The sequence below is a fragment of the Podarcis raffonei genome, chromosome Z (assembly GCF_027172205.1).
Source record: "Podarcis raffonei isolate rPodRaf1 chromosome Z, rPodRaf1.pri, whole genome shotgun sequence".
NCBI lineage: Eukaryota > Metazoa > Chordata > Lepidosauria > Squamata > Lacertidae > Podarcis > Podarcis raffonei.
In genome coordinates, this window is record NC_070621.1 from 13,973,996 (window position 1) to 13,995,908 (window position 21,913).

Sequence of the window (21,913 nt, forward strand, 5' to 3'; positions counted from 1 at the left end):
TCAGTCCTCCTAAAATTGGAGGTGGTGCAAAATTAAGAAGATCCACTTGGAGGTGCCAAATATTGCCTTGCATAGGCTGCAATGATTATGTGGCTGTGGGGAGGGCAGTGCTGGAGCTCTGTAGGGACTCTGTGGGGACTTTCCCATCTTTGGGATGGAGGGAAGGACTCTAGGGTACTGCCAGAGTCTTGACAGTTTTCCTTCACAGGGCACTGAGTGAAGGCGGCACAAATTGGGAAGATCCATAATTGAGAATATCTATTTGGGAGCACCAAATATTGGCTTCAAAGGATTGCCGAAGTCTGGTCTATTTTATCCATCTTGGGGAGGGCGGCACAAAAGTCTCTTTCCTCCCCGCTCCCCTTCTGTGTGTGCTGGTGTGTCTGTGTCTCTCTCCTCTCTGTTAGGGAACATTATCTCACCTTACCTTTGATACACATGCTACTAATATCTTCTACAACTTTTATTTTAAGTGAAAGGTGCCAATTTCAAAATTATCAGTAAAATAAAATCACAGTTGTAGCCCTTGCTGCAGGTCTTTTCCTTTCTGACCTATGTTTATGTGGGATACTCATTTTAGCCTGTCATTCTCAGAACCTCATATATCATATAACACATTGCATGTAGTACCTGCTTTGGTTGTAGGTTATATTCCTCCATTATTTTTGTTCTCCTTTTTACTTAGTTTTACATTTCAGTCATAAAATCTGAGGTGTCACAAAATTGAGAAGATCCACTTGGGGGCGCCATATATTGGCCTTGTGCAGGCTGTAAGGATTACTGTAGGAGTGTGGCATGAGGGCTACTACATGCTTGCCCAGCGTTAGGAAGGAGACTGCCAGAGCCCTGGACTTTCCTTCCCACACCCAGAGTTCTGGGAAGATTAATCATTGAGAATATCTATTTGGGGGCGCCAACTATTGGCTTTCGAAAGATTACCAAAGTCTGTCTGGTTTATCCATCTTTGGGAGGGCAGCACAAGACTCTGGCATCCACAGCTAGTCCAATGGAAAAATAAACTGGGAGTATTTACTTCTGAGCTAAAAATAATTGAAATAAAACTTGCCCTGTTTTTTAAGCCTCTTTCCTCCTTTATCCTCTTCTCTCTGTGTGTGTCTCCCTCTGGTCTATTAGGGAACATTCTGCCAACTTACTTTTGATATTTATGCCTCTAATTACTTCTACAGCTTTTATTTTAGAGAAAAGATGATTATCTAAAAATCACCTGTTCTATAAAATAACAGTTGTAACAATATGTGAAAGGTAAGTACGATTTTATAAGTTTTAGACACCAAAGTAGTAGTGGTTGCCAGCACATTATGCTGTTCACCTGTACACAATTCCATCCTTATTTAAGACAACATATCACAACGTTGAAAACTATACATTACCCTGCCCTAGTCTGGACCTTGGAGCTCTCCACAGGCCACACAACCCTCACTGGCCCTGCTTCACACCCTCCTTGAGCTTTTTTGCCTGGTTGGAATGTATCATTTGCTTGCCTGGATGGAGATGTGTGTGTGTTTGTATGTCTCTGTGTGTAGAAACTAGCTTCCTAAAGTAAAAAAATTAAATGCACTGCTGTGTCCACCTTTGCCTCTGGCCCTGCCCACCACTGGCATGTGGTTCCCAGAAGGTTGCCCAGAAGGAGTGTCTCCACCCCCTCCGTTCAGCCTATTTAGCCTGGACACTGTGGTCCACCTCCTAGGGTTTTCTGGCAGTTCCCTCACTGCCAGAAGTGAAGCTATGGGGAACCAGGCAGAGGGCCTTCTTGGTAGTGGCACCCACTCTGCGGAATGCCCTCTCTTCAGATGTCAAGGAGATGAGTAACTATGTAACCTTTAGAAGACATCTGTATAGGGAAGCTTTTTAAAGTTCAATGTTTTATATATACTGGAAGCCACCCAGAGTGGTGGGGGCAACGCAGTCAGATGGGTGGGTACAAATAACAACAACAACAACAACAATTATTATTATTAGCCTCATGCTAGCCCAGCTTCTATTTGAACGTTAAATGGTTTTGCTGATTTCCGTGTGCGTGCTTTATTTATTATTTTATCTGTTTTATTGATAATTTTATTATGTCCACCAGTTAGATCGCTGAATCAAAAAGCTCTCTGTTTCTACCTTGTTTTTATAGTTTGTTTTAAGGACCTTCCCTTTTTGTACACCACTTTGACGTGTTTAACATAAAGTGATTTATACATTTTGGAAATAAAACAAGAAGAATGTTTGGGACAGGCCCCGGACAGCTAACTGTTCATTCAATATTTCTAGGACTTCCAAAAATAAATAACTTCCATGTGAGACAACACACCGACCAATATTTTTCAATTTCAAATGAGGGCTGCGCCATTGAGCAGACTAAGGAGATTAGTTGGTTAAAATATAAATATAAAATGTAGATATATTTAATCCAGATATATGAACAGGACCCCTGGTCAATAAGAGCCTAGATGGACTACCTGCCCAGCCCAAAATGGCCGCTATGTTGTTCTTACAAAAAAACGAAACCATGATTCCATTTAAGGAAAGCATGCAGTTGTTTTTCCTTTTCTCCTATCTTAACTCCTGATGGCTTCTCCTATTCCTTTTCCCACCAGGCCTCTGCCAATGTCTCCACAACACAGAGGGGCCTTCCTGTGAGCGTTGTGCTGCTGGTTTCCATGGCAACCCCTTCACTGGCCGCTTTGATGACTGTAAGCCTTGCCCTTGCCCTGGCCAGACGCCTTGCCTGGCTCTCCCACAGAGCGGAGAGGTGGTCTGTACCCACTGCCCACTGGGACAAAGAGGTGTGTATAACTATTGGGGCTGTGCTCATACGTTAAACCAGTGGTTGCCAATCTGCCAATCTGTAGGGGGTTTTTGCTGGTGACCATGAAGCCTCTGAACCCTGCTCCACAAACTGCTCCCTTGGTCCTGAGGTGGGTGCCTTATTTCCCCTTGAAAAGTAAATAGATGCTCTTTCCAACTTCCTCCTTTAGCTCTCTCTGCTTTTCAAGGCACCTCTGAGAATCTCAGTTCTCCTTGGGGTTTTTTAAAGTGCAAGTTGCTGGTCCTTATGGCTATGGAACTAAATCTGGGGATATATTTCTGCCTTTGCTCTCTCCCATTCTCCTCTGTCACTCTGTCGCTGTTCGAATGAACCTCTATGTTTATTTTAAACATTGACTCATGGAATCAGCAACAAACATTTTATACCTCTGTGTCATTTGCAATTAGTGACAGAAAATCAATTTCAGAAGGAAAAGGAACATACAATTTTGTCTTTATGGCTTATAGGGAAGTTTGGATTCATGTCAATGATGACAAACACCAGAGCAGAGTGAAATAATTCTCCCGCCTGAGTTAATAATGGCAGATGGGCTGCTGCTGTAATGCTTCCTAGGAGACCAACATGTGATATTTTTCAGACAGTTGAAGATGGCTTGAAAAAGGAATTAGTAACCATAGTGAATGCATAGTGAGTACAGTCATCCCACAGAACAGGATGAACAAGTTATATTCCTATTGTTCCAAAAACCTACCAACTCTACTCAGCCAGAAAGCACCTGCGTTACATGTGTACGCTTTGGAAAGTGATACCTTTTGCAGGCTGCTTTCAGCTCTCTTAGGAACTGCAATACCATCTGCAGTCTCTTTTGGCGGGACTTGTTGACAAAACCTGGTTCTCCCTACCTCTGCTGTTCTTCTCTAGGGAGACTCTGTGAGCTGTGCGATGATGGCTTTTTCGGGGACCCCCTGGGAAGGAATGGTCCAGTCCGACCTTGCAGACCCTGTGAATGCAACAGCAACGTGGACCCCAATGCCGTGGGCAACTGTGATCCTGTCTCAGGCCAGTGTCTCCGCTGCTTATACAACACAGCAGGAGGACACTGTGAGAGGTGTCAGGAAGGCTTCTATGGAGATCCACTAGCCACCAACCATGCTGTGAAGTGTACACGTGAGTACAGGCCTTCCACTCACCCTGAGAGCTACTTGGAAACCTTTTGGTCCAGCAGCATGCAGAAGTTAAAAAAAGTCTTCCAGGGGTTCCAGCCTCTTACCCAAAGTCCATTTTTCCTTTTGGAATGAGGCACAGTGGAGACTGTAGTATCTTTATGATATTTACACATATATACAACCTGAGCCTGGAGGGGTTCACAGTATCAACACCCCAAAAGGGTCTTGTTTCTCCTACAGTTGCAGCCTTGGATTCAAACAGAAATCAAACATTGCTCTCAAATGTTGCTCTTTCTCTCTCTCCAGCTTGCTGCTTTACTTCTAGGTCACATCACTGCAAACGTTCAACTCCCAAATTTGATCTTGATTTTGGTCATTAACATAGATAAAGAAAGGAGTCTATATTTCTTGGAAAGTATCTCTTTTCATTATGCCTTTATCACCCTCCTGTGTCTGGTGAGATGCTCTGACATTGACGTAGTTCAGATATTATTTTCCCATTTTTAAAAGAAAGAGGGGGCCCTGTGTCCTGCCCACTTCCACATGGGCTTATTGGCGCGACACCTTCCGTGACTCTCCCATAACATGGAAGCCGCAAAATATGGAATATGAGAATTCTTTTAGGCTGCATCCAGTCTTCCTGGATTTCCTGTGCTAAATGGAAATTGTAGCAAGAATAGTGGGCCCTGTTGCTAACTTTGGTGCCCTGGTGAATGTCTAGCCTTGCTGCCTTCTGGAGCTAATCCTGTTTAAACCAACTGATGTTTCTGGACACTTCAAAGGCAACTAAAAAGGAAAAATAATCATAAAATTATGGTTTCCACAAAATCATAAATTACAACACAGGTGGGAAACCTCAGTCAGCACTATCTTAATCTTTTTTTATGGAGTGTTTTTGCCTGGCCTGGATAGAGAGGGATGTAAATGTGTGTAGAAACAACCCTATTGTAAAAAGGTAAAATTTACATTCATTGCCCCACCTTTTTTTGCTTCTGGCCCTGACCACTTCTATGAAGCAGCTCTAGAACAATTGCATATAAGGACATATCCTGTTTTGGGGGCCAACATGCCCATCCAGGCGGATTTTTATATTTTAATGGAAATGTCCAGGTTTGGGGTTTATTTTATTTTATTTTTTGGTTTTGGGGTGGGGGGGCATGCACATGCTTGGGAGGGCACTGTGCCCCAGAAGCGCCACAGTGGAGCGAGGCCATCACAGCAAAGAGCAAAGATCAGGTAGGAGCTGGGGTCCTGCCTCCGCTTGGCCTGGCACTGGCTCAGCCTTGGACTGCTCAGCATGCCATGGCCCACTGGATGGAGTATCCATTTGTATGTGGCCCTTGGAATGTTGAATGCAATAGAATGTGGCCCTGAGGCCAAAAGAAGCTCCCCACCCAGGTTTAAAACAATAAAAACTATTTATTTTTGAAAAAAACAAACAAGCCAACAGAATGGAAAATTTAGATTTTAAATGCACACAACAAATATGGGTTGCTTGTTGAATGGGGGGGCCTGGGTTGTGCCAAGACCAGTAGGCTTAGCCCACCAAGTATTTAAGTGTAAGAATGTATTCCCCCCCCCCATCCTTCCTAGCCTGCAAGTGTAACCCTGGAGGCTCTACCAATGGAGCAGCGACTTGTGATGATGTCACCGGTCAGTGCATCTGTCTCCCCCATGTGACTGGGCGGGACTGCAGCCAATGCCAAGCAGGTTATTATGACCTCCAGCCAGGAAAGGGTTGCAAAAGGTAATCAGGTGGAGTGGGTGGGAAGGAAGGGTGGGGGAGAAAATGATTTTTAGAGAAAAATCAGGCAGGGAATATGTAATATAGGAGGAACCTGCCTTATACTGAGTCAAACCATTGGGTCCATCTAGCTCAATATTGTCTACACTGACTGGCAGCAGCTCTCCAGTATTGCAAGCAGGTTTCTCTCCTTGCCCTACCTGGAGAAGCCAGAGGCTGAACCTGTGACCTTCTGCATGCAAAGCAGATGCTCTTCCTCTGAGCTACAGCCTCTTCCTGTAGCCTATTCTGTGGTTAAACATATTCTGATTACTATTGTACTGCTGATTGGAGTTCAATATTGTGACAAATATACCCTAGTTATGGAGCTGAACAACCTCGTCATACATACTTGCTAAGATTTCTTGTTATGGCAGTGAACTTTGAGTTTTATTGATAATTATAGTATTTGTTTTACTTTCCTTAAAGGTTTTTGCCATTTTGGAGTTGTTGTTTTTTCAAAATTACTGTACTAATTGATTGTAAATGAAACCTCACAGCTGTTTACAAAACAAAACAAAACAAAACATAAAAACATTAAAATTATCAATAAAACACTGAGGTTCTATTTACAGTCAGGTGGTGTATAAATTTAATTAATTAGGGCAGGCAGGCAGTCCCATAGTTTTTCCACCACATAGGATGTCCGGTATCTTTTCTGAGCCAACTTAACGAATCTTAACAGTGTGTGGTTGAGAAGGACCTGGAAGCAAATCTTAGTGCAGAACAATGGTTCTCAAAGTTTTCCTCTGGGTCGTATTTTCAGAAGAAACATTTGCTTGTGCCACTTCTATTTTTATTGATAAGAAATACATTGGAAAACAAAAAGAAACAACTCTTAGCATTGTTGGATTTTGAAAAGCTATCTATCCATATTCTGCAAATAAATACAAATAATATTGTGATGGCATAATCTACCCTACTACCCTGAGATGTTTGTTATTTTCCTTTGATTGTCCTTGAATCTTCCCGCCATACTTGCCATCCTCTCTTGCCACACCATTGTGGCAAACCACACCCTTTGAGAACCACTGGCACAGAGACAGGATTATATGAGCAGGCCATTGGGTAACCTGGTTCTAACCTGTTTCTTCTCTCTATCTCTCCCTCTCTCCCCCTCCTCAGTTGCCAGTGTCACCCAGTAGGTTCTCAACACAGCCACTGCCACCCGCTCACAGGGCAATGCTCTTGTCAACCTGGCGTGGAAGGTGTGTCATGTGATCAGTGCCAAGCTGGTTTCTTTGGCTTCTCATTCCAAGGATGCCGAGGTAACTCCAGTGCCTGACTGAGCGTCTTCACAGTTTGCTATAATGTCTTGTCATGGATGCAGGGCTCTCTTTCTCTTTGGGCTTCCTCCCTGCACTCCTCTGGAACGCAACTGATTAAGAGGATCTGTCATAAAAGGATGGGGTGGAGACTGATAAATTAGTCACAATGTGGAACATCCTGCAGAAGAGCTAAAGGCTAGTCCAGCATCTCATTCTCACAGTGGCCACCAGATGCCTGTGCAAAACGGCAAGCAGGACTCAACAGCACTCTCCCTGTTGGTGATATCCTGCAGGGGTGCCAATTTGAATAAAATATGGGGGGCAGGTCCTAGCAACAGAGGTACCTAGAACTGGTGAGATGGTTTATTCCCAACTCAATCCACTTTTTATCCCTCAAACAGTTCTGTGAGGTTGATTGTTTTCAAAAACAGCAGCTGGTCCAAGGCTATTCTGAACCCAACTCTCTCCAAGCCCAAGTTTCTAGGCATCTGGTAGTCTCTCCCCCCCCCCCCAACCCAAATCAACAAGTGCTTGCTGCAAAATTATGCAATTGCCCGCTTGGGCATATTTTTAGGACACCTTATTTCTGTGACAGTAGGCTTTAATTTAAATTGCTTTTAAATATTGTGATTTAATTGTTGTAATGAGCCCTTGGTCCTTGGGGTAAAGGGTAGAAAGAAGAAGAGGAGGATTAGGAGGAGAGCTTTACCCTGCCCACTTATGGGGAGGGTAAATGGTGAAATGATAAATATGGGGAGATATGGGGAGGGCAAATGGTGATATAATAATAGATATTATGTTAATGGTTTTTGCTCTCTTGCCATCCAGCAATCCTTTTACAAGTTCATTTACAGGGCTTGTTGGGAAACAAAGTCTAAAAGTAGAATATAAAGAAAGGCAGCAATGCCCATCAACTTTGGGTCCCTCCAGCCCCCTCAAACATTTTAAGGGGGGGCAAAGGAACCTGAGTTCCCAGCAGCAGGTATTCAAAGGCTTGCTGCTTCTGATGGCGGAGGCAGAATATAATCATCATGGCAGGTAGCCACTGATAGCCTTATCCTCTATGAATTTGTCTAATCAGCTTTTAAAGCCATCTGAATTGGTGTCCATCATTGCCTCTTATGGGAGTGAATGAAATATGCATTTTTACCCCATAAATAACAGTGATATTGAACATCCTGCAGGAATAAGTGGCCCTGAGAAATATTAGGAATCATCTGAGCTGGAGATACTCCATTGTCCTAAAAACAAATCTCACTATTTCTTTTCCCTTTGACCACCTCTGGAAGTCTTCCCGAAAGCTGGAAAGGTGGGGTGTTGTTTGAATCAAAAGGGATGTATGTAGGAAACTATCTTATTCTAAGTTAGACCACTGGTCTGTCTAGCTCAGTACTGCCTCCACTGACCGGCAGTGGCTCTTAGGGATTTTAGACTCAGGGGTCTCTCCCATTCCTACCTGGAGATGCCAGGGATTGAACCTGAGGCCTTCTGCATGCAAGGCAGGTGCTCTATCACCACTATCCTTTCCCCTTCTACTCCTTCCCATGCATGCTGTCCCCAAATTAAGAGTCACACATATTGTTTTCTTACTTCCAGCCTGCAACTGCTCCCAGCTCGGTTCTGTCTCCCTCCAGTGCCATGATAACAGCACATGTGTGTGCAAGCAAGGCTTTGTGGGGTACAAGTGTGACCAGTGCAAAGTGAACCACTTCTATGACCCTGGGAGCAATCAGTGCCTGGAGTGCCCTATTTGCTACAGTCTCGTGAAGGAAGAGGTAAAACCCACCGCTTGCTTGCTTGCGTCAGTCCGCCAATCAGCTAATCAGACATTTTAGTCAGATTTGCTAAATGTATAGTCAGCCAATTAACCTCATTAAAAACAAAAATACCGGTACTTCCTTACTATATTTCTAGATTACTGTCCATCCTTTAAGATCCCTGGTACCAAACAACAACAACAGCAATCATAAACCAGTTAATGCAACCAAACATGTAAATCAACAATTATGATAGCTGTATTTCTGTGGGCAAACCGAGCATTTCATTTTGAGCTGGTCTCACCAGCCACTCAACTCAGAACGCCCACCAAAGCCTGGCTGAACAGCTAAGTCTTAAGGCAAAGGAAGGTGCCATATAAACCTCCAAGTGGAGGGAGTTCCAGAAGTGGGGTGCCGCTAGTGAGAAGGTTCTATCCCATGTCACTATACAGCAGACCCAACACTCTTTAGCATATCTTAGGGCCTGTTCAGGTTGGCATAAGGAAAGATGCTTCTTGAGTTATTTGGGTCCCAGGTTTTTTAAGTACTTCATAAGTTAGCATGATTGGACCCAGTAGCATATAGGCAACCAGTACAGCTCCTTTAAAATTGGTGTTGTATGAGTGTGATTGGCTACACCACTCAGCGCTCCAACAGTTGCAGCATCTGGACTGTCTTCAAGTGTAGCCAGACCCATGTAGAATGCATAGTGGCAATCAAATTAGGAAGTTACTACATCATGAATTACTGTGGCTAGGCAGTAATACTTAAATTTAGATAGTTTAGTCAAATTTATGGCTAGTCAACCAATGTTTTTGTTGATTTAGTTGCGTTTATATACAAATATGAAGCAGAATCTGGTTATGTGTGATGCTAATTGGCCCCCGTGATATTGCCAAGAACTAGGAACAGTTTAAAAATTTAATTGATAAATTTCTGGATTGAATACATTTATTAATTTCTAAGACTTTGTTGTTCAGTGGTAGTTTCAAGTTTTACATTTTTGTATTTCCCTTTTTATCTTTCGTCATTTCTGAGCTGAAGACATTTTAGACAAGCATTTGCCCGGGAAAGTTGCCTAAACTTAATCAAATAAACTATTTTCTACCCTTTGCGCTGTATGATTGTCTTTTACTATCATGTCTGCATCTTGTTTCAGCCTCATTTCCTCTGCAAGCAGCAAGCTGTGGAACCCAAGCTCAGGGTTGCACCGTGAGGCTGTCTTTTTATATTATGTATGTCTTCCCTGGAAAGCCATCCCATATTGCTCTCTTTCTCCCTGCAGGCAGACAATTTGAAGGCCAAGTTGACAAAGATGGAGTCATGGTTGGAGAAACCAAATTGTGGCGTGATGAGGGCACGTTATTATTCTGCCATGCTGCAGGACGCACCACGGGGTGACACTCTCCACAGCCGTTACCTGTTGAAAGGTAGAGAGATTGGGTGGGTGGGAAAGGGGTCTTCCTTTTCTGTTGGAGCACAGGAAATATCTAGAAGGCACTTTCAGACCCACCAACAGAGAATCCTCCCAATTTTCATCAAACTAGCAACTCAAGAGTGTCCTAGGATTTGCCTCGAAGAAGGTCAAGTATATGGATGAATGGATCATTCTGTGTCTTCTTCATGTGCATTTCATGTGTGTCCATCGGGTTCCACACCTTGCTCAAAAATGGGAGAGAAAAGATGATTGGCAGGCCTACAGTCTAAAAGGCACAACAAAAAGGAAAAGGAATTGAGATTGAGGAAGACAACAAATAACACTGATTTTTGTTTGTTAAAAACAGTGCTTTTTTTTCTAGAAAAAGGGTTCTGGTACTCACCATGAAGTTGTTACAGTAAGTGCCACACTTTTAACCAGTGCTTTTCTTCTAGAAAAAAAAGGTGCCGTTACTGTGTACCCTTGAGAGCCCCCTGAAAGAAGCACTGGTTATAAAGTTCCCAGAAGTGTTCCTTCTGCCAGGAAGGAAGCAAACAAGCTCTAAGGAATGTAAGAAGCTACCTTAAGCCATTGGGCTGCCAAGCTCACGGTTGTCTACACTGGACAGCAGCAGCTGTCTCAGGTTTCAGGCAGCCCTACCTGGAGAAGCTGAGGATTGAACCTGGGGCCTTCTGCATGCAAGGCAGATGCTCACCCACTGAGCTACAGTCCTCCCCCAGCCCTTACAATACCCTGTAGCTGGTCATTCTTTCGCCAATGGATACAGCCAGGTTAGTCTCTCCCTAGCCATGATGTTCTTCCTGCAAGGCAGAGGGTGCAGCTTCCTTTGGTTCTCTGGTCAATTGCAGAAGCTAAAATGTTGTACCCTCCTGCCCTGCACTCTATGCACAATACGCTATGTACCTCTCCACTACAAAGGAGTTGATCAGATAACACCCCCCAAACATATCCCATAATTCTCCATATCCAGCTTTTCTCTGGCACAGCCCCAAGCATGTGAAGTAGCCATTGCAAATAACTATTTTTGTCCCCTGCAGGTGCCAAAGTGGCTTTCCTAGAAGAGCTTGCTGAGCTGGAGAGCCTAGTGCATGATGCAGAGAGCCGGCTAAGGAACACCAGTGAGATTATGGGCTGTGACAACCAGAGTGGCACCAAGGGCTGCCTCCTCCTCACTGACATCCTGCCCATCCTGCAGTCCACACAACAACAGATCCGGATGGCCACCAACACACTGGATGCCATGGTACCACACTGAGAGTGGAGCTGGCATGGCGCAGAATTCAAAAGCATCCATGGGCAAAGGCACAGCCCTCCAAGTGCCAGAGATCAGCTGATCACTGTGTGCATTAGGGAGAACAGGGCACTGCCCCCCCCCAACCTCAGTCTGCCCTTTTCCATCCCTGCCCCTCCTGCCTTCTTACTTACAACCAGTCCAGAGGGAGGCCATGCCTGTCAGCTTTCTCCCCCTTAGTCTCAGTGTTGCTCTAAGAGAAAATAGCAGGGTGATAGGGACAAATACAGCTACTTCTTTACCTGCTGCACTCTTGGCATCATATCAGAAGGCGAGTGTAGAACAGGTGAGTGTAGCTTGGCCAGAATGGCCTGGCAGGCCAAATGGGGAATCTGGCAGGCTTAATCAGGCCCCCTGAGCCAGAGGTTCCCCATTGATGTTCTAGCCCCACATCTTGTGTTTATGGGAAGCTTGCAAGGAGTATATTATTTTCAGAAGTGTATTGCCAGAGAAGAGAGTTTTCTCCAGAAAATAAGAGGATTTTCCCTCCGTCCCTTAAAGGAGTTTCCAGCTGAGATGTCGCCCCAGCCCACCAACTGGACCCACCAGGCACAGGAGTCTAGAGTGCTGGCCCAGAGGTATGTTTCACATATTCACAGTTGAATATATAAGTTCCAACTTAGAATGGACTAATGTGTTCACTGATTTCAGTGGGGTGGCCCTGAGTATGATGAAGGCTGCGTACACACCATATGTTTAAAGCACATTCCTCTGCCCCCCCCCAAAATCCTGAGTACTGTAGTTCACCCAATTAATAAACTAGTAGCTATTGGACTGGTGAGATTGCCAGCAATGCCAAAGTCACTCTGTTTTCTCTCTTCTCTCCACAGCCATATGAAGGCTGCGGCCTTGGTGGAAGACACTGCCCAAAAGGCCATGCTCCTGTCCAACAAGACCTACCACCTTCTGCGGAGTATCATAGAGGACAATGCAAAACTGGAGTTTAGGGGACAGGTGGAAGAGAGGTGAGCTCTTGGGGATGTAGTCCAGCATCCATTTCTCACAGTGGCCAAGTGGGTGCCCAAATGGGAAGCCTGTAAGCATCTGCAGTTACCATATTGTTGACCCTGAGTTACACTGTTCTCAGTTCTAGAAGGCAGGAGATACAGATATACAGTATTAGAAACATCTTAATTATTAGCCAATCAGTTCTATCCGCAGCCATTTTTCCCTGCAAGCATGCAGACAAGAGTTCTCTGCCCCTCAACAAACCTTAACCTCAGAGAGGAACAGATATGTTTAGACTGAAGGCAATGAGGATGCTTTCAGTCCAGCTCATCTGCTCCACAAATGTTATGGCCATCTTCATAATCATATGATTAACATCATATGAGGGACCATCATAATTTGCTTCAAGTTTTGATCTAGGCAAAATGAGGTGCAAAAAGAAAAGAAAAACCCAGCTCCTTAATTGTTTTGCTAGTATTTTTCTCTTTGATGTCAGCTTTAAATTTTGATTTCAGTGACTCTGAAATAATGACTGGGAGTTTTGAGTCAGCAAAAATGTCCCTTGGTCTTTCTCAGGAACTTCCATTCCCAAACCATGTGATTGTGTATCCTGCATCAATTTTCTATTTCTTTTGTTGCCTTATTGGCTCACAGTTTCCTTTGGCATCTTCTCACAGCTACCAGAGAATCCAAAAGGCACAGGAGGAGCTTGGCTTCCGGATGGAAGAGGCTACAGCCAAAGCTGAGAAGACTTTTGCTTCAGTCCATCAGGGCAACATGGCAAAGAACCTCATGCAGATCAGTGTCATAGAGTTGGTGAGCAGTGGGGAATAAATGTGCACTAAATACACCCCCTGCCCCTTTCACGGGACCATGCCACATAAAAAAGGGGGGAGGTATGCCATGGGTTGTAGCCAATGGCAGCCCTACACAAAGTAGACCCATTGAATCCAATGGACATGGCTTATTCCTATTAGTTTCAATAGATTTACTCTGAATAGGAGGTAGCTGAATGCAACCCAGTGACTTTGGGGTGTGGGGATGAACTTTAAGAATCTGGGGAATGGCTCTTACCTTTAAAAATGAGGTGGCAAAGGTTTTTCTCTCCCCCCATCCCTCGTTCTTGTGAGGAGTCTATCTGGCTGTTATTGACTGACACAGTTTCCAATTTAATTATAGTTTTCCCAGGAAACTGTACAAATACCCAGGTAGAAAACTGTTGTTCACTGATTGCTTTTTATAATCTCCCATTGCTGTTTTACTAAGGGTATCATACAATTTTTACTAATTTGCTTTTATTCTATGGTTTTTCATTTCATTTTTGTATTACCAGTTTGAAAGCCACTGAGTGGTGGCAACGCTGTAATGACAACAACAAACCATCTTGCTTAATAGAAATTAAACTTCTTCCGGCATTTCCTCCTACAGCACCCCTTGGTTCAGCAGGCTGAAAATCTTACACATTGTGCCAATGAACTGGAGCACCTGGCAGAACAGAATAAACACCTGGTGGCCAATGGATCTCTTATTGTAGAGGCCAAACTGGAGGGTGTGGCTCAGAGGATGAAGGAGTTGGAACAGGTGAGTTACTCTCTCCTTGGGGCTGCATCTCATTTCTAACCAGGACAATTTGCACTGGCAGGAATGACACAATTCCCTCTCTTCTTCTGGCTGAGTGCTGTTGTCTGCATTGACCAAATAGCAACACTTGTCCACAAGAGGGTGCTGCTATACAATCCTGAAAAGTACAAAATCCCTCTCAGTGTTCTGGCTGAGCACTGCTGTTTACATTGGGAAAATGGCAACGTGTGTCCACAAGAGGGTGCCATTCACTCTCGAGATTACAAAAACAAATCTTTAACAAAGCATCAAAATAAATTGAGAGATTAAAATGCAATCAAACTGGCTTTAAAAGAGGATTAGACAAATTCATGGAGGATGAAGGCTTTCAATATCAAGTAGCCATGATGAAAATACTCTGCCTCCATGGCTGGAGGCAGTACCGCTTTTGAATACCAGTTACTGGAAATCACAGGAGTGGAGAGGGCTCTTGTAGTCAGGTGCTGCTTGTGGGCTGGGCTAGATGGGCCCCTGGCCTGATCCAGCAGGGCTCTTCTTGCATGCTTATGTTAGCATAACTACAGTATATCTTAAAATTATATGTACTACCAGGGCTGCTGCGCCAAACAGCTCTGCAAGCCTTTGGGAGGCAGAGATGCAAGAGGGCATCAAAGGAGGGATGGAAGGAAAGAGGGACAGAAGCCAGGGCTGCCCACAACACCCCTGGCCATCATTCAAGGCACCTCAGGGTGCCACGGCACACTAGCTGAAAACCACTAAGCTAATGAATGAATAATAATCGTGCACAGAAAAGCTTTTAGTTTATATACTACCTTCCCCCCCCACACACACACACAAGGAGCTCAAGGTGATGTACATGGTTCTCCCCTCACAGCAACCCAGTGAGGTAAGGTAAGGTAAAGGTAAATGGACCCCTGACCATTAGGTCCAGTCGTGGCTGACTCTGGGGTTGCGGCGCTCATCTTGCTTTATTGGCCGAGGGAGCCGGTGTATAGGTCATGTGGCCAGCATGACTAAGCCACTTTTGGCGAACCAGAGCAGCGCACGGAAACGCAGTTTACCTTCCCGCTGGAGCGGTACCTATTTATCTACTTGCACTTTGATGTGCTTTTGAACTGCTAAGTTGGCAGGAGCCGGGACCGAGCAACGGGAGCTCACCCAGTCGCAGGGATTCAAACCGCCGACCTTCTGATCAGCAAGCCCTAGGCTCTGTTGTTTAACCCACAGCACCACCCGCGTCCCGTGAGGCAAGGTAGGTAATGGTAAAGGACCCATGGATGTTAAGTCCAGTCAAAGGCAACTATGGGGTGCAGCACTCATCTTCCTTTTCAGGCCAAGGGAGCTGGCATTTGTCCACAGAAAGCTTTCTAGGTCATGTGGCCAGCATGACTAAACTACTACTGGTGCATAGAGAACCGTGACGAGTGCCAGAGCACCTGGAAACGCCATTTACTTTCCCACCGCAGCGATACCTATTTATCTACTTGCACTACTTCAAACTGCTAAGTTGACATAAAGTTAGGCTGAGCGGCAGTTACTGGCCCAAGATAATATTCATGGCTGTGTGGGAATTCAAACCCTGGTTTCCCTAGTCCCAGGCCAGTGCTCTAACCATTACACCTCCCTGTCTCTCAACAGAATAAAAACAACCAAATAGCAGCAGGAAAAAATAAGACAGTAATGATGTTAGTAATGGGCGTATTGCTCTGAGCTGCTATTCTTAGGCAAGTAGAAAGCAAAGGAGGTCATCTGCCATGAAGAGCCCCAAAAGTGACATTGGCAAACCTAACCCATTTAATGATATTGAGCCAATGGGTAAAGCCAATCAGACTGAATCCTGAAAATGACCCTCTGTTTCCCTCTCTCCCAGCTTGACTGAGAATGCTTTAGGATCAATGCCAAAATACTGACCTCATAAGATTCTCCAGGACCCTCAGAACATAGCTAAAACAAACCTTGAGGAATATTTATACAAATGAATGAGTTGGAGGAGGAGTTGTTTTCTGGTTGCATACATGGCTTCAACACTAATCCATTTTGCAGACTGGTGGCGCTGTGGCCTAAACCACTGAGCCTCTTGGGCTTGCCGATCAAAAGGTCAGCGGTTCGAATTCCCGTGACAGGGTGAGCTCCCGTTGCTTGGTCCCAGCTCCTGCCAACCTAGCAATTCGAAAGCACGTCAAAGTGCAAATAGATAAATAGGTACCGCTCCAGCAGGAAGGTAAATGGTGTTTCCATGCACTGCTCTGTTTTCACCAGAAGCAGCTTAGTCATGCTGGCCACATGACCCGGAAAAACTGTCTGCAGAAGCGGACAAACGCCGGCTCCCTCGGCCTGTAAAGCGAGATGAGCGCCACAACGCCAGAGTCGTCCTCAACTGAACTTAACTCCCAGGGGTCCCTTTGCCTTTACCTATGCCTACAGGAACACGTGTGAAGACCTCCCTCAATTGAAGCTTCCACAGTGAATGGGAGAGCTCTCAGTGCACATGATCTAAATCACCTGCATTTGTAAAAAAAATAATTGCTGGATCACTGTGAATGCATTTTGGGACTACTATTACGATTAATTGTAGCCCAATCTTTTTCTTAACAACCACTCTCTCTCTCTCTTAAGAGAATTTCTTCAAGAGCAGACTTTCAGATGTTTTCTATCTCCCCTTTCTTGCTTTGATAACAAGATTGGGTAGTTCTTTTCTTGGGTACAAGGCATGTTTCTGGCAAACTTATGGATTTTCTTTTTAAAAAATAATGGTGCATTTAAACAAAATCTAGGTTGCCTCCAACACTGTGCCTGGAGATGGTTGGTTTTTTAGTGTGACAGCACCTACACTTTGGAACTCCCTGCTGATTGACAGAAGGCGGGTACCTTCGCTGTACGGTACTTACTTTGGTACTTGCTTAAAACATTTTTGTTTAATCAAGGCTGTCCAGGTCAAGCCAACTTGTGTTTTAATCTTTTAATCCATACTGTTGTTTTTAATTATCTTGTGAATGTTTTTAATACCTATTTTTAAGTGTGTTTTATTAATAGCTTTAAAGTTTTTTTTGTGTGTGTGTGGCTCATTAGAGGTTTTATTATAATTAAACAGTATATAAACCCTGTGAAATAAACAAATAGGCAAAACAGGTGTGGGTAGAAAACCCTGATCGTTTTTGTTTTTTGTAGCTATGGCAAAGGACAAATGACGCCCACACACAGGCATCCTCATCGCTCTCAAAGGGGGAGGCTGTGCTCTCCGAAACAAAGACCTTGTTGGCTACCTTGGATGGTAAGAAAAGAGTGCCTGATCAATTACTTCCATGATGAGTATGCTACCTCGACTTGTATCTAGATCAGCCTTGGCCAACCTAGAACCCTGCATATGTTTTTGGACTGCAACTCCCATCGGCCCCTGTGAGGACAGCTATATCATAGAATCATAGAGTTGGAAGGGACCTTGAGGGTCATTTAGTCCAAACCCCTGCAATGCAGGAATCTCAGCTAAAGCATCCATGGCAGATGGCCATCCAACCTCCACTTAAAAACCTCCAGGGAAGGAAAGTCCATCACCTCTCATGGGAATCTGTTCCATTATTGAACAAGTTCTTCCAGATGTTTAGTCCGAATCTCCTTTCTTGTAAATTGAAGCCATTGGTTCAAGTCCTACCCTCCAGAGCAGGAGAAAACAAGCTGTTGCTTTAGAAGACAATAATCAGACATCCTGACAACATGACCAGTCCAACAAAGTTGACGTTGAAGAACATTAAACTGTCTGTGTAGCAGTTACACAAATTCATGCTTACTGTTTCGTAAAGGTAGATCTTAATTCTTGTCACCCACAGAAAGGGGTTGACCCTTCTATCTCCCACCTGGGAGCTTCCCTTTCTTCTCCCAGCCTCCCACCCTGGGAGAACTTCCCTTCCCTGCCTCTCACACAGGGTCCTTCACCAACTAGCCATCACCTTCATCTGCATACAGTGCCCTCATTGACTCATAAAAAAGAAGAAGCAAAAACAAAGAAAAGAAAGAAAAGGAAACAGGAAGATAAAAATAATACAAGAGTGAGAAAAGAAAGGGAGAGAGACAGAGAAAGCACTTACTATTCTCAGTCTATCAGTATGGATGGATAGATAGATTCAAAGTACAGTGGTACCTCGGGTTACATACGCTTCAGGTTACATACGCTTCAGGTTACAGACTCCGCTAACCCAGAAATAGTACCTTGGGTTAAGAACTTTGCTTCAGGATGAGAACAGAAATTGGGCTCCGGCGGTGCGGCGGCAGCAGGAGGCCCCATTAGCTAAAGTGGTGCTTCAGGTTAAGAACAGTTTCAGGTTAAGGACAGACCTCCAGAACGAATTAAGTACTTAACCCGAGGTTAATGATGAATGATATCCATCTACTCCTCTTTCTACTAGGCAATATTTTCCCAGTCATCAGACCCAGATGCCTCAAGTTAATTCCTGTTCCCTTCCACACAGAAAGTTTAAAAGGGGTTCTCCTGTTGCTGCTGCTGCTGCTGCTGCTGCTGCTGTTGTTAATAAGTGCCAACAATAGCCTTCCTCCAGTCCAGCATAACAACTTTACCTCCAAAAACTTTAACAACCCTTCCTCCTTGTTGAGAAACAATAAATCCTTCACCTTTATTCACACAGTAGTCTCTCCGCTATGGTCCTATATTTAAACAGTAATCCATAGTTATTTGCTTATTGTATATTCATTAATTCAAGCACAGTTCAATATATTCCGTTCCCATTTCCCATTGGCTGCGATTTCCATCCTAAGTTTAGCAAAAAAAAAAAGATCCTTCCATTTTAGCTTCTTTAAACCATAGTCTCCCAGGTCCGATGCTCTAACCATTACACCGCAGTTGATCTCAATATCATAATCAGGATAACCAAGCTCTTTACTCCCTCCCCATCAGGGATGAAGAGGTTAGGTGCACGTCACAAGCGCCAGTCTGCCACAAACAGGAAAATGACAGTTGTGCGGGATCGGGCAATAGCAGAGGCCCAGAAGAAGACCAGACAAGCTCAGAAGATTCTGGGAGATTCCTTTTCAGTCTCTGCTGAGGCCCAGAAAACTGCCAACAATGCAGAGTTAGTCGCGAAGGAAGGCGCCAAGGTATGAACAGCCCACACCTGTGAAGTTTAAGGCCTACTGTCAAGTTCAGCCCACTTCCCCTGAGGGGTGAGGTCCTCTAGAGGGGCACAGGGCTTGCCTGGGTTTAGTTTCCTTTGGAAGGAGTTCCCTGGGGGTTTCTCAGGGCCCCATATTATTTGTGTTCATTTACAAACACACATGTTGAGCATAGAGGCTGCAGCAGCCCACAGCACCCAGTAGGCTTCAGTGTTGAATGGGGATTTGAACCCTCAGGTCCTAGTGTGATGCTCTTAACCATGACACCACCCTAGCTTGACCCTGCCTGCTATTTCTTTTAGATTTCCCACCCCCACCCTCTAATGACCCATCCTCCTCACCTGTTTTTGTCATCCTCTTCAACAGAAGGCCCAGGACACACTCAGAGATGCAAAGTGGGAGAAAAGGCGTGTGGATAAACTTAAGGCACATGTTGCTTTGACTGTGGCAGAAGCCTCCAGGCAGAAGCGTGAGTCTGAAGAACATGGCAACAACCTCGCTGGACCTGGACAAGTCAGTGATGCTTTGGATTCATTAACTGGAGGGGGTGCACTGCTAGGGTTGTTGAAGGACCATAGCTCAGGGGCAGAGGATCTCCTTTACATGCAGAATCCCCAGCATGTCCAGGCAGGGCTGGGAATGTCCCCTGCCTGAAACCCTGGAGAGCCACTGCCAGTCAAGTGGCGGCAATACTGAACTAGATGGACCCCAGTAGTCTGACTGAGCATAGGGCAGCTTCCTGAGTTTCCTGTGGTATCCCTTTTTAAAGAACATGACCCCACTTTCCATAAATCTTTGGTTTACTCTGAATATTGTTTGTTTGCGCCAGGGATGGGGAACCTTTTCCCGCCCAAGGGCTGCCTTCCTTCATATGCAGCCTTTCAGGGGCCGAATGCTAATGGTGGATGTGGTGGGTTGGGGAAAGCAAGAGGCATCATTCCAGTTCAAGGACATGTGAAATCATTAGAGAAAGGTGTAGAGTAGGGCCCGTGAGAGGTGTGACCTGGGCACAGTCCCAATGGCCAGATAGGGAAGCCTGCAGGATCCACTTTTGCCCCCTGGCTCTGAGGTTCCCAATTTTACAACATGTGCTCCATGTCTTACATTGTTATATCTCTAGAGCCATATCCATGGACTAATCGCCTATTTCAGGGTGGGGGCACCTTTTGCAACCCAACGGCTGCATTCCTTTGTGGGGAACTTTTGGGGGTAGGGGCCTACATGCCAGTGGTGGATGTGGCCAGAGGCAAAACTGGGCAGAGCCATGGATGTGACCTGTGCCTTTGTCAGGAGATTACATACTAGCCATCCAAAAACCAGAGGTTTGGACACACACACACCATACATCTTTCCATCCAGGCAAGCAAGAGGCACGATCAGTTTAAGGATGCATTCCAGGGAGGCAAAAGCACTTGGAGAGGTTGCAGAGAATGCCTGGAGATGGGTTTGTGGCAAGGAGAGCAGGGCAGGGCCTCAGGAGAGCCCCAAGAGCTGGATAGGGACAGGCCTAGAGGGTTGCTTTTTCCTCTGGGCCCGAGATTCTCCAGCCCTGACCAGGACACTGTCGCATGTGTCAAGGGGTTAAATTATACCTTTCTGGTCCCTGCCAATCCTACAATTCTAATGCACAGACAATCTCATTGGAAGGTTGCAGCGGAGATGAACGATCTTGAGAAGAGCCTCCGAAATGCCCAGGGCTCCTTGGAGATGGACATTGCGGCACTGAACAGCCTGCTCACCAGTCTCGGTGAGCAACCAACACCACTTGGCTGTTTTCATTTCCATTGAGTGTGTTGTGAGAATAGTTGGTTGCAAGCAATTCAAGGAAGCGCAATGAACCTCATAAGTCCAGAGAACAAGGCCGGCCCTGTTCTTAGGCAGAATGAAATTAATGCATCAAGCGGCTGATGGGGATGGCAAAGAGCAGCAGTGAATGGCAGAGCTGTGTGTGGCCTGTGGCCTGCCCTGGCTTTGTCCATCTGCAGGTGCAGTTTGGATTCAAACTGCTTCTGCAAAGGTGCTCACCGTCTATGTTGAGCTTTATAACATCAGGTGATTGACAGGTCGGCAGCCCCACCCACCTGCCATAGTTGGTTTACAGGGTGTGTGTAGGAGAATGAAAGATCTGGCATGCCCGTCAGATCCAATTCCTTGCTCCTGCAGTAGCATCCTGGGCACACCTGTGATGCAGCTGAAAGCTCAGCACTTTGTATGCCAACCACAAGAGGGCAGCCTTTCCTGTAAAACTGGTCACCTTCTTTTCATAACGGTTTCTAAGAACTACAGTGAACTTTAATCCTAATGTTGCAATCAATAGCCTTTGAGGATTAATGAGTGTTTGCCAAATGCTGTGCCTTGAGCAAAAGCCTGGCAGGTAGAAATTAAGCAGGCAGACCTCTCCCCTGCCACCAGGTCCATGACGGGCAAAGCTTTCTGCTCACAAGGCTGTGGTTAAGGGCTCTGAGGGATATCTCAGTCAGTAGAGCAGGAGACTCTTAATTTCAGGCAAAAGATTCCTGCATCACAGGGGGTTGGACTAGATGACCCTTGGGGGTCCCTTCCAACTCTACAATTTTATGAGCCTATGAGACAGAAGAAATCAGGGACTCTTAGATACCTGAGCCTTACTTAAAGCTGCAGTATATTTTACAGATTTATTATTTATTATTATCCAATGCTAAAATATGCATGTCAGTTGAGCAAAGTGTATGGAAAGGTGCCCAGCTTTTATGTTAGAGAGGTGTTTTTTTAATCCTTTAGAAAACACATAAACTGCTTGATCAA

At 45.0% G+C, this 21,913-nt stretch overlaps 1 protein-coding gene across 4 annotated transcripts in view; it reads left to right on the forward strand.

Annotated features, from left to right (window-relative positions):
- Positions 1-21,913, forward strand: part of LAMC3 (laminin subunit gamma 3) — a 71,654-nt gene that overhangs the window by 46,243 nt on the left and 3,498 nt on the right. For 3 of the 4 annotated variants that reach the window (XM_053374920.1, XM_053374923.1, XM_053374924.1), the window contains 15 exons: positions 2,604-2,792; positions 3,698-3,943; positions 5,536-5,689; positions 6,851-6,993; positions 8,590-8,768; positions 10,036-10,180; positions 11,226-11,431; positions 11,981-12,057; positions 12,310-12,444; positions 13,105-13,243; positions 13,856-14,008; positions 17,177-17,279; positions 18,915-19,114; positions 19,496-19,642; positions 20,777-20,876. In XM_053374920.1, the coding sequence (XP_053230895.1) occupies positions 2,604-2,792; positions 3,698-3,943; positions 5,536-5,689; positions 6,851-6,993; positions 8,590-8,768; positions 10,036-10,180; positions 11,226-11,431; positions 11,981-12,057; positions 12,310-12,444; positions 13,105-13,243; positions 13,856-14,008; positions 17,177-17,279; positions 18,915-19,114; positions 19,496-19,642; positions 20,777-20,876 (2,316 nt within the window). The remainder of the gene's footprint in view (positions 1-2,603; positions 2,793-3,697; positions 3,944-5,535; positions 5,690-6,850; positions 6,994-8,589; positions 8,769-10,035; positions 10,181-11,225; positions 11,432-11,980; positions 12,058-12,309; positions 12,445-13,104; positions 13,244-13,855; positions 14,009-17,176; positions 17,280-18,914; positions 19,115-19,495; positions 19,643-20,776; positions 20,877-21,913) is intronic. The other variant, XM_053374922.1, reaches the window with a different exon arrangement.